The sequence below is a fragment of the Myotis nattereri genome (assembly GCF_964212035.1).
Source record: "Myotis nattereri genome assembly, chromosome: 16".
Classification (NCBI taxonomy): domain Eukaryota; kingdom Metazoa; phylum Chordata; class Mammalia; order Chiroptera; family Vespertilionidae; genus Myotis; species Myotis nattereri.
The window spans coordinates 37,785,166-37,795,966 of NC_138091.1; the positions used below are offsets into that span (position 1 = coordinate 37,785,166).

Consider the following 10,801-nt stretch of genomic DNA (forward strand, 5'->3'; position numbering starts at 1 on the left):
CTGAAGGTCTTATTGGCCAGGGCACTGGGCCTGCTGCAGGTGGGGGTGGAGATGATGCAGTCAGTTGCAATAGTGCCAGGTGATGGGGGAGCTCCAGCCAAAGGTCCCATATAGAGCCTCTGGGGAATCAGGGAGGACATCAATAAATAATGTGCACAGACTAAAGCTCTTTCCTTCTGTTCTCCTGTAGCTCCTAGTGCCCCCATCAATTGGCGCCGGGGGAAGCTCCTGGGCCAGGGTGCCTTCGGCAGGGTCTATTTGTGTTATGACGTGGATACAGGACGTGAACTTGCTTCCAAGCAGGTCCAGTTTGATCCAGACAGTCCTGAGACAAGCAAGGTACTGTCTTCCCCTCAACCAAATACCTGTCTTTGTTGCACAGGCTAATTGCTTAAAAGCTACAGGTTGTTTCCTCCATTATTCTTCCTCCCACGTTCCCTTGCTGTCCACTGTGGCCCTGGCCATGGAGTGAAGGGACTGTGGTCCAAAGTGCCAGCACCCCAAGGAAGGATTCGATATGAGGAACTGAGTTGATGCCAAAGTACTAAGCAACCCAAAATGAGAGTGCCACAAAGAGTCGCGCATGCCTTACCACATGGTGTCTCTTTCAGCCCAGGAAGGAGCCTGTCTTTATAGTTCACCTTTGGGTGTGGCCTACACTCTAGTCTGAGTGGATAAATACATCAGTTACCTGAAGTGCAGCAGTTACCAAGCACCCACAACTCCTCCCACCCCACTATTTTCCTATTGCCTGTGTTGGAATGCCAGCATTCAAAGGGTTGCCCTGCATTGAGGCCAACAGCCAGACAGCTGAGAGAGTCCCCCGTTCCTCCAGCTGAAGTTCCCAAGGCAGATAGACCCCTCTGAGGACACTGACTAGGGCATGCTGAGCTGATCCCAGGCAGGCAGACCAGGGCCCTGAGAGCTGAAGTGAACACTGGCCTCTCCCCTAGGAGGTGAGTGCTCTGGAGTGTGAGATCCAGTTGCTGAAAAACTTGCAGCACGAGCGCATTGTGCAGTACTATGGCTGTCTGCGGGACCGCGCTGAGAAGACTCTGACTATCTTCATGGAGTATATGCCGGGGGTATGTGCCCCTTGATGTGTGTAAGGCACACACAACAGAGGACCTGACCTGGGGTTTGGGGCTACAGAAAGGATCCCTTTGACATGGGTCTGATCCCCTGAAACTCCAGAGGCTCATAGGAGAAGGTGAGGTGACAGCAGGATGTGTAGTCGAGAAGGGCCTGCCTGTGGTCACAGTGATGGTGTGGGGTGAGAAATGCTCCCAGGCCACCCTCACCTGAGGCTTCCAGGATGGCTGTACTGTCCACTAAGTACTGCCTTTACCTGGAGCAGTGGGATCCCCCTTCTGGATTTGAGTCGTACATTGCTTGAGGGAAGGGCTGTCTCAGATTTTTCTCCAAGCTGCCCAGCAGTCCCTAGCAAAGCGTCTGGTACATTGCAAGTGGGGATTGGATGAATCACTTCTTGGCTGCAGTGCTGGGGGCTAGAAATAGCCTTGCCCCCCTCCTGCCACCTTCCTGCAGTGACTCCCTCTGACTTCTGTGGCTGTAGGGCTCAGTGAAAGACCAGTTGAAGGCCTATGGAGCCCTGACAGAGAGTGTGACCCGAAAATACACCCGGCAGATCCTGGAGGGCATGTCTTACCTGCACAGCAACATGATCGTTCACCGGGACATCAAGGGTGAGTAGGGTCCCCCAGACCTGGTCGCTTAACCATTTCGAACTTTCTGAAAAGTAGGACTCTAATCGCTTTCTTGGGGCATTGGTGTGAAGATCAGTTGAGCAATTTGGACAAATATTGCAGGTAAAGTGCTCAGCAATGTTGGCCATGGCAGTGATCATTTTGTGCTGTAGGACTGAGGCTTGTTTGCCCTGTGCAGTTCACGTCTAATTCATGGTAGCCCCATCCTGCCCAGCAGCCCTGTGACCTGGGAGGGAGGAAAAAGGCCTGAGGGTTCAGGGTTGCAGGCTCTGCCCTTTCATGCCTTAGGAGCCAACATCCTCCGAGACTCTGCCGGGAATGTGAAGCTGGGGGATTTTGGGGCCAGCAAGCGCCTGCAGACCATCTGCATGTCAGGCCCTGGTATGCGCTCGGTCACCGGCACACCCTACTGGATGAGCCCTGAGGTGATCAGCGGCGAAGGCTACGGAAGGAAAGCAGATGTGTGGTGAGCACTACGAACATGCTGGGCCCCCACCTCCCTGTCTGGGCTCTTGTGGCCCCAACTTACAAATGAGCTTTGGGCTCTGGTGTGGTGGGAGGGAAGGAGTGTCCGCCTCTTGCCAACTAGATCAGGATACAGAAGTGGCAGTATGTTTTAACTCCAAATAACAAATGTTATTGCTGGGAACTTATGGTGTGGGAAACATCTCTGACATTTGCTAAAATAAAGAGGTTGAATCCATTCTGAGGGCCTGGATCAGCCTCTAAACACTAGCAGGCTTCTGCTCCCTTTCCTACTACTCAGACAGCTTACATTTGCTCCCCTTAACTTCATGTCCATCCTCTGAAAGGGTCTAGAAGGCTCTTCCCCTTGGAACTTTTTTGTGGTGGGCTGAATGATGATCCCCTGAAGATGTCCATGTACTAACTCCTTTGACTTGTTAATGTTACCTTATATGGCAGAGGGGCCTTTGCAGATGTGATTAATTTAAGAATATTGAGATGGGGAGATCATCCCAGATTATCCAGGTGGGCCAGCATAATCAACAGGGTCCTTATAAAAGGGAGGCAGGAGATCAGAGTGGGTAGTAGGTGTGACAGTGTAAGCAAGAGGTTGAAGTGGTGCAAGAAAGGGGCCACAAGCCAAGGAATGCAGGCAGCCTCTAGAAGCTGGAAGAAGCAAGAAAATTCTCCCCTCAGAGCTTCCAGAAGGAGCCATCTCCACTGAGACTTTGACTTTAGCTCAATGAGACTGATTTTAGACTTTTGACCTCCAGAACTGTAATAAGTTTGTATTGTTTTTTATGCCGTTAGGCTCATTTGTACAGCAGGCACATTTGTGACAGCAGCAATAGGAAACTAATATAGTTATCTTGGAGATCTTTCTGTCCATACTAAGTGGTTCTCTTCCCCAATCTCAAAAAGTATCCAGGTGGGTATAGGTTGATGAAGCTGTGTGGATAAGGCTGATAGTTTTTTGAATCCTCTTCTGGCCTTGGGGACCCTCTTTAGCACCATCGCCAACCGGTGTTCTGCGGACCACTGGTGGTCCGTGAGGTCTGAAAGGTTGGCAACCACTGGTTTAAGGAAACCTTTGGGGCAGCGGTCACCAACCGGTGGTCTGCGGACCCCTGGTGGTCTCTGAGGTCTGAAAGGTTGGCGACCGCTGCTCTATAGGGTGTTGACCCTCACCTTGGCCCATCCTGCCTCAGTGTATTCTGAGAAAACCACCTCCTTTCACAACAGTGGGCAGGGCAGCTGGGTGCCTAGGATGGCCAAGAGGTGACATGGGGTTCTCTCTCTTCAGGAGCCTGGGCTGCACTGTTGTAGAAATGCTGACAGAGAAACCACCTTGGGCAGAGTATGAAGCCATGGCTGCCATTTTCAAGATTGCCACGCAGCCCACCAATCCTCAGCTGCCCTCCCACATCTCTGAGCACGGTCGGGACTTCCTGAGGCGCATTTTTGTGGAGGCCCGACAGAGACCTTCGGCCGAGGAGCTGCTCACACACCACTTTGCACAGCTTGTGTACTGAGCTCTCAAGGCCACGCTGCTGCCAGCTGCCCCTGCTACAGGGCAAGGGGCTGCTATGGGACTCAGCAAAGTTGCTGCTTCTCCCAGGCAAGGCTGTGAACCATGAAACTACAGTCCAGCCGGCATTTGTCTGTGCCCCTTCTGCCACTGGGGCTCAGAGCCAGGGTGGGGTGGCTGCAGCCTCAAGGACGGAAGCCCCCAGCCTGCCAGACCTGAGAGTTCCAACCTCGTAAGCTCAGAATGGAGGGTACGGGGCTAGGAACAGTGTGCAAGGTGCCATGGTTTCCACCCTTGGGGCTGTGTCCTGACACTGCAATCAGCTCCAGAGCCCAGAAGGTCTGGGGCACAAGATGGACACGGGGTCCGAATAGTGTTACTTTCATTCAGAGTGTTATTATGTTTCTCCTCCCCATGTCTGGAGATCACCAGGGCATCTCTGGGCTGGCTGAGCCCACCCAAGCCTGAGGTAAAGCCCAGCGTCCTGCAGCCAGAGTGGAAGGCAGAGTCCTGGGCTGCACTACCCCTGGAGCCCCAGGTCAGCTTTGCCAGTCCCTTCCTTACCAAAGATGAATGAAGCAATGTTATGCTGCCTTATTCGGGGAAGGAGGACCCATCCTACCTGCCCTGTGACCCTGCCTTCCCAAGCAGGAGCCTGAGATGTGGAACTGCCCCACTAAGGGGCAGTTTTGTCAATGCAATTGTCTGTTTTACAAGTTGGAGTCACTCTTATGCTGTACCCAGTTTCTGAACTGGAGACTGTGTGCCCTCTGGGTTCTGAGTCCCCCTGCTGTGGGCCCAGGCCTTGGGCTGGATTGGAAAGAGCTGAAGGTAATGGCCTTTGTGCTCCTCGCCTGGCATCTGTTCCCCCACTGCAGCGGACAGGAAGATGGACAGCACACTGAGAGCTTCTGATGCAGCTGACCACCCGGCCCTGAGCAGGCCACTTAGGCTAGCCAGGGGGGTTGTATCAGGCTGTCTGTGAGTATGACCCTGCTAGGCCAGAGCCCTCTCCAACTTCTACCAGAAGGGAGAGCCCCTGTGATGCCACCAACCATGTCTAAAACCGCCAGCTCTGTTCCTCCTTGGCCAGCCTTCCCATCCCCATGAGGTCTCACCCTCTTTCCCTTCTTGCTCCTCCATTGGGGGAGGAATGGCATCAGGGGTCTGGGAGCCAGTATCTCCAAGCAGCTTAGAGTTGGCCTTATTTACCTCAGCCTGGGCGCTAGTCCTTTCTTCCGGCCCCTCCCCTCCAAAATGTGCCTATTGCTACAGCTCCTCCCTCTCAACACCCAGTTTCCTTGGGAGTTGTCATTAAAGAAAAAAAAAAAAAAAAAAGCCAGTGCCCAGGGATGGGTGTCTCCAGGGAGCTGAGGATTAGCGCCAGGCAGCTCATTGCCAGCCATGCCCACTTCCCTGCGGGCACCAGAACAAGCCAAAGCCTTCGTTGTATGTTGACGATGCACTTTTATGAATGTAGTTTCTATCGCTGTTTTTAGCCTTTTCACATCATGTAATGTGAGGCCTTGTACTTGTTAATTTATATCTCAGATCATATTTGGTGGTTTATATATATCACTTCTAGACTGTTACAGGTGATGGACGCCTCGAGAGACAGAAAAATGAAAGCAGGTTTTGCAGGAATGTGTTGCACGGTGCCAGTTGGGCCTGGGCCCATTTCCATCCTTTTCTCCCGGGGGTCTGTTAGGCACCCCCAGCCCGGCCCTAGGACAGCGAGCATATGCTCCTGCCTCCACCTCGGCCCTTGCCCAGGGTGGGGACCAGTCCCTCATCTCGACCAAAGCTGCGTAGTGGCAGCTCGGCCTCTCCACAACCCTGTCCTGATGGCTCCACCACTCTTCTTGGGCCCACACCCCTGTCCTGTCTCCATTTCCCAAGAGGAAACAGAGCATGCGCAGTGCCGGAGCTGACAAGATGAGACGACTCTGTGTCCCAGGTTCAGGCTCTCACAGAGCCCCGCTCCCCCCACCCCAGGGTCTTACCTCACAGGGAATGTGTTTTTAAAAATTAATTTGCAAACAAACCAACAAGCCATGCACTCAAAAAAGAAAACCAACAACCAAGACCCTGATATTTGTGCCAAAAATGTGGACATGCTGGCTCAGCATCCTCAGGACCAAGCTATTGCTTAATTTTAATTTATTATTAAATAATCCAGATGAAAAGTTATGGGCTTAGAATGGCCTGGGTCCAAAGGTTCTGAAGGGCAGTTCCCAGCAGCTCCAGGTTGCTGTGGGAAGGGCCATGTGCCATTTGCTCATCATTCCGTAGGGTATGTCAGCTTTGGCCAACCCAACAGAGGCCAGGGCTGGGGAGAGTCTGCCCTCTGCCACCCTCCTGCCCCTCCCACCCACCTCAGCTCTGTGTCTGTGTCTGAATTGTGGGTTGTGCAGAAGAACCTGCAGCCATAGTTATTTGACTATATCTTGACCGAGGGCTTGCAGAGCAAAGCCAGGCCAGTGTCGTGCATTACTTAAATAAAAAGGGATCATTTATACCCAAGGGGTCCTGTGACGGTGCTTTGGGTTGCAGGGTGGAGGGAGCAGGTGTTTACCTGGGAGGTTCCAGGCATAGTGCCTGTTAACAAATTTGGGCCCCTGAGAACTTGAAATGACTCCAAGAGGGGGTCCTGGGATGGGATGACGTGGCTGGTACCACTGCTAGCTGAGATGGCACCTCCTCTTCTCATTTCCAGGGGCTCTGCTGAGGGCAGTTCTGTGGGCTGATTTACCGACATGTCACTGGCAGCCCCCATTGTCACCAGTGGCTGGGTTCCAGCCCAGGGGTTTTCCCTCAGTCCCATTCTTTCAAGGCCGGAATCAGGTGCCTCCAGGAGCCATCTCTCTGGTATCTCCCCCCGGTTTATCTGAGGCTGTTGCTTAGTTCTGGGCAGAGAGACCATCCTTGTCCCCATCTAAAGCTCCTGATGCAGAAGTCGGACCTGCCTTGAGTGAGGCTCTTGGAGGACCCACTCTGCTTACTGAGTGTTAGCTCTGCTGCTTCAGGGAGCAAGGTCTACTTCACAACAGTGGCCCATCTGCCACCAGAGCTAGAGGCCTCACTCTCTACCCCGTCCTAGGGGCATGAGGCCACTTAAGAACTTGAGTATATGGGGCAGTGGCAGCCAAGTCCCCAGGAGCCTGCCCTCCTGCTCTACCTACTTACATGGCTCACAGGCAATTTGGAGAAATCGCAACAGCTGGGTCTGGGGTGGGACAACCCAGACTTCTTGCCGCTATTGAGGGTGGGGGTGGTTTTGGGTCCTCCCAAGCTTGCCTTGTTGTCCCTCAGAGGGGGCAGGCAAGCTGTTTGGACTACCTGGGACTGACCATGGCTGCCCCACTCACTGGAGCTTGAAAAGGCAGGGTGAGATCCATCCCTTACTCATTCCAGGACAAAAGGGGCTTGGACCAGGGCTCAGCAAAGGGTTCTGCTTTATACCCCAACATATTGCAGTGAAGTCAGGCACCATCACGCACTGATGGCCTGACCCTCTTAACCAGGGGTCCTCAAACTACGGCCCGCGGGCCATGTGCAAATACAAATATTGTATTTGTTTTCGTTTTGTTTTTTTACTTCAAAGTAAGATATGTGCAGTGTGCATAGGAATTTGTTCATAGGGTTTTTTTTTAAACTATAGTCCGGCCCTCCAATGGTCTGAGGGACAGTGAACTGGCCCCCTGTTTAAAAAGTTTGAGGACCCTGCTCTTAACCAACACCAAGGCTGAAGGACAGGAGTTTCAGTTATAAATCCAGAGTGGTTGGACAGCATGGAGACCTGGCTGGGAAGAGGGACACCCTTTTTCTCAGGTTGACTGGTATTTCTGATACCCATCACTGTCCCCCATCAAGGCCAGATGCGCTCTGAGCTGACCCTGCCCTCCCCCCTTCACCTTTGCATAACGAATGTGTCCCTGTTCCCCCCCCCCCCCCCCCCCAGCCAATCAGACCACATTAATACAGAGTCAGGATCTGTTGAAACATGTTTAAAACAGGGTTGATCACAAGTCAGAACCAGCAGAAAGGAAGAAGGGAGTGTGGCCCCCGCCAGATCCCTGCGGGTCTCTGTGGCTTGAGCTTCTGCTTCTTGATTTGCACGGGTGGTGTGCGATGGTCCCAAGCCCCACTGGGGCATGCCCTGCCATTTCCCTCCCCTCCCCCACAGAGCCCTGGCGGACCTTCTGCGAGGCCCAGCAGAGGCACTCCGGCTCTCCTTCCTCCAACGTCTCCATGGCTCAGAACCAGGCTAAGGACAGAGGTAGATGGGGAGGCAGAGGGGCCGCACAGGGCCCCAGGTGGCAGTGAGGGAGCTTAGGACCCTGAGGGGGGGCATGCTGACTCCTTGCTGGAGCAAAGGCACCTAGATAAGGAAGCTGGGCTTGGGGGCTTCCCAGGGAGCCAGGGGGTGCGGTGGGATAGGGTGAAAGAAGCAGGAAGCAGGGTGGTAAGCAACCCCCAACCCTGGTTCCTAAGTCACCACCCACTGAGGGAGAATGAAGGAATCCCGGAGCAGAGCCCTGCCCCACAACCCTCCGCTGGAGCACGAGTGCCTCACCCCTTCCCACCCTGTCTCCCCGCGTGAGCCCAGGTCCAATCTCTTTCCACACTTCCCACTGTCCTGCTCCAGGCCCCGCAGAGGGCGTGGATGGTCAGAGGGCCTTAGGCTGTCTTGGTGCTGGGGTCCACTTCCTTGTGGGCCCAGAGCTCCTTGTGCTGCTTCCGGCCGAAGCCCTCATCGTAGTTGCCTTTGCTCTTAAACAGCTGCTGGAAGTGGGGTTTGCAGTAGAACTCCCCGTGCAGCGCCGCGTAGTTGCCCAGGCTGCAGAAGCAGAACAGTGTGGTCAGGTCGGGGCAGGGCTGGAGGCGGGCGGGGGCAGGGCAAGGGCGCACCTCAGCTTGGAGTGGCAGTGCTTGCAGCAGAAGCAGGAGTTGTGGAAGATGAGCTTGTCCGCCACCAGCCGCTCCATGGGGTACACGGTCTTCTGGCAGGAGGCGCAGGTTTCTTTCACCTGGGCCCGCAGGCTGAAGGACTGTGGGAGGGAGACTCAGCCCGGGCTCCGACCGACCGACCGACCGACCGGCGCCCGTCCCGCCTCCCCCGCGCCTCACTCCCGGTCCTACCTTGGAGCGCTGGACAGTGCTGGGGCCGCCGCCGCCTTTGCCTTCCTGAGGGAGAGGGCCAGTCAGGGCAGGGGCAGCGGAGAGAGGCCCCCGACTTCCACGGGGGTCACCAGCCCAGGTCCCGGGGGCACTCGAGGGGCGAGGGGCCAGGGTGGCAGGCAAGCTCCGCTCCGCTCCCCTCCTGCCCGGGGCCAGACACCTGCCCGGGGCGTCCTCCCCCCCGCGGGGCACCTACATGAGCGGGGGCAGCCGGGGCGGCTCCTGCGGCCTGGAACATGCTGGTGGGAAGCGATGAGGCCCGGGGAGACGCGGCACCCGCCGGGTTCTGCAAGGGGAAGGCAAGGGGAAGTCGGCAGGTCAGGCCCCAGCAGCCCTTCCCCAGCCCGCAGGGTGGGGGTGTTGACAGGCCGGGGGGCGGGGGGCTGTGGTTGGGACTTTCCCTCAGTCACTTCCTGTTGCTCTGGGTCTGCCACTTCCGCCCCTCACCCACCCCCTGCTCCCGCCAGCCCCCCACGCGGCTCCCCGGGGGCAGGGGCTCCTGAGGGGAACCGTGTGTCGGGGCAGGAACAGGGCGGCTGAGGAGGGGGCTGCGCACAGCCGCCGAGAGCGCCTCTTGGAGCGGGACCGTCCGGGCCGGGGGTCGGGTGGGGGTGACGGAGGTCAGGGGAGGGCGGGCCGCAGGGCTGAGGCGGCAACCGCTGCCCTGGCCTGACCCCAGCCCGACGCTGCTCGGCCGCAGCAGGGCCGAGGCGCCCCCAGCCCCTGGACAGCGCTCCCCGGCCGGCCATCGGCGCGCCGTTTCTCGGCCCCCAGACCCGCGTGGACGCGACCCCACACCCGGATCCCCGCGGGCCCACGCGAGGGAACCTGGCCCACTCCCGCCGGAGCCTCGTCCTGGAGGCCCGTTGCTCGCCTCAGGGCGACGGGCGGCAGCGCCCCGCGTCGGGACCCGGAGCGGCAGCCCCCGCGAGGCGCCCGGTTCGCGAGCCCGTTGCAGACCCCACCCTCCGGCTGCCCGCCGTGCGTCTCACCGGGTCCCCACCGAGGCCGCGGGGCGGGGGTCGGTCTCTCGGTGGCGCCTCAAGTGCGAGGTGGGCGCGGGCGCGGGCTGCCGCCACTCGCCTGTGGTCGGTCCCCGGGCGCCCGCCGCCGCCCCCGCCTTATCGCAGCGCCGCCCCCGCCGGCCCCCGCCTCGCGCCCGCCCATTGGCTCCGCCGCGCCCGGAGCCGCCTCCGGAGCCCAGCGCCGCCACCGACCCCTCTGCGCTTTGTCTTCCCTCGCGCGCCGGCCCCGCCTTTGTCTCCCCCCCGCCCCGGCCCTGCGCTCCGCACCCCCCCGCGGGCCCCGCGCTGGCCGGCCTCGCGAACCCGGGCGCCCGTCGGCCCGCTCCGGGCGGGGGCGGGGGCGAGTTCAGGCTGAGGCGCTGGGGTCACGGGGCTCCGGCGAGGCCCCGGCGGCGGAAAAGGCGAACCGGCCTTCGCCTGGGCCTTTGGGGGCCTGGGTTCCCCTCGGTGGCCCCCGAGGAAGCCGGCCCGGCTGTCCACTTCCGGCCGGCGCTCCGGGGGTCCCGCGGCCCCCACGCCTCCTCCGGCCACGGAGCCCTCCTGCCGCCGGGGCCGCCCCGCGCTGGCTCGGCCGCCGGAAAGATGCCCGCGGCGGCCCGGCACGCGGTCCCCCAGCCCGGCCTGCAGGCGGCGAGGTGCAGGGAGGGCGCGGGGCGGGTGCTCACATCGCCGGCCGCCCGCTCCCCACGGGGTCGGCTGCGCCAGGGCCCTTAGCACCGCCTCCCGCGACCCCCGAGACGAGGGCCCGGGAAGCGACCGCCCCTAGTGTCCACAACACTCGTCCTCGCAAACCTGGCGTTTCTGTGGCCAGATTTTGCGGGGTTCGTCCCCCCTGGCCCTTGTGGGGCACCGCAGGCTGTCAGAGGTCAGGGCGC

General features: G+C 58.5%; 2 protein-coding genes across 4 annotated transcripts in view; one reads left to right on the top strand and one right to left on the bottom strand.

Annotated features, from left to right (window-relative positions):
- Positions 1 to 6,241, top strand: part of MAP3K3 (mitogen-activated protein kinase kinase kinase 3) — a 52,655-nt gene extending 46,414 nt beyond the window's left edge. For both annotated transcript variants that reach the window (XM_081109063.1, XM_081109064.1), the window contains exons 11-15: positions 191 to 339; positions 954 to 1,085; positions 1,577 to 1,706; positions 2,016 to 2,193; positions 3,496 to 6,241. In XM_081109063.1, the coding sequence (XP_080965189.1) occupies positions 191 to 339; positions 954 to 1,085; positions 1,577 to 1,706; positions 2,016 to 2,193; positions 3,496 to 3,724 (818 nt within the window). In that variant the 3' untranslated portion in view covers positions 3,725 to 6,241. The remainder of the gene's footprint in view (positions 1 to 190; positions 340 to 953; positions 1,086 to 1,576; positions 1,707 to 2,015; positions 2,194 to 3,495) is intronic.
- Positions 6,242 to 7,712: 1,471 nt separating this feature from the next.
- Positions 7,713 to 10,021, bottom strand: LIMD2 (LIM domain containing 2). 2 transcript variants are annotated; one of them, XM_081109084.1, is made up of 5 exons: positions 9,894 to 10,021; positions 9,098 to 9,187; positions 8,863 to 8,907; positions 8,632 to 8,771; positions 7,713 to 8,560 (listed from the first exon to the last, which is right to left on the bottom strand). In XM_081109084.1, exons 2-5 carry the CDS (start codon positions 9,137 to 9,139, stop codon positions 8,401 to 8,403), a joined length of 387 nt encoding a protein of 128 aa, XP_080965210.1. In that variant the 5' UTR covers positions 9,140 to 9,187; positions 9,894 to 10,021; the 3' UTR covers positions 7,713 to 8,400. The 2 variants fall into 2 exon arrangements, with proteins under 2 accessions (XP_080965210.1, XP_080965211.1); XM_081109085.1 differs by having other exon boundaries at positions 9,905 to 10,011.
- Positions 10,022 to 10,801: the final 780 nt, after the last annotated feature.

What these genes read in the sequence shown, in the direction of transcription:
- LIMD2 (XM_081109084.1), bottom strand. Translation starts at nt 9,139, where the DNA reads ATGTTCCAGGCCGCAGGAGCCGCCCCGGCTGCCCCCGCTCAT. An exon ending in CCCCGGCTGCCCCCGCTCAT is followed by an intron (nt 8,908 to 9,097) that starts GTAGGTGCCCCG and finishes CCTCTCCCTCAG; the next exon opens with GAAGGCAAAGGCGGCGGCGG. An exon ending in CACTGCCACTCCAAGCTGAG is followed by an intron (nt 8,561 to 8,631) that starts GTGCGCCCTTGC and finishes CTGCTTCTGCAG; the next exon opens with CCTGGGCAACTACGCGGCGC.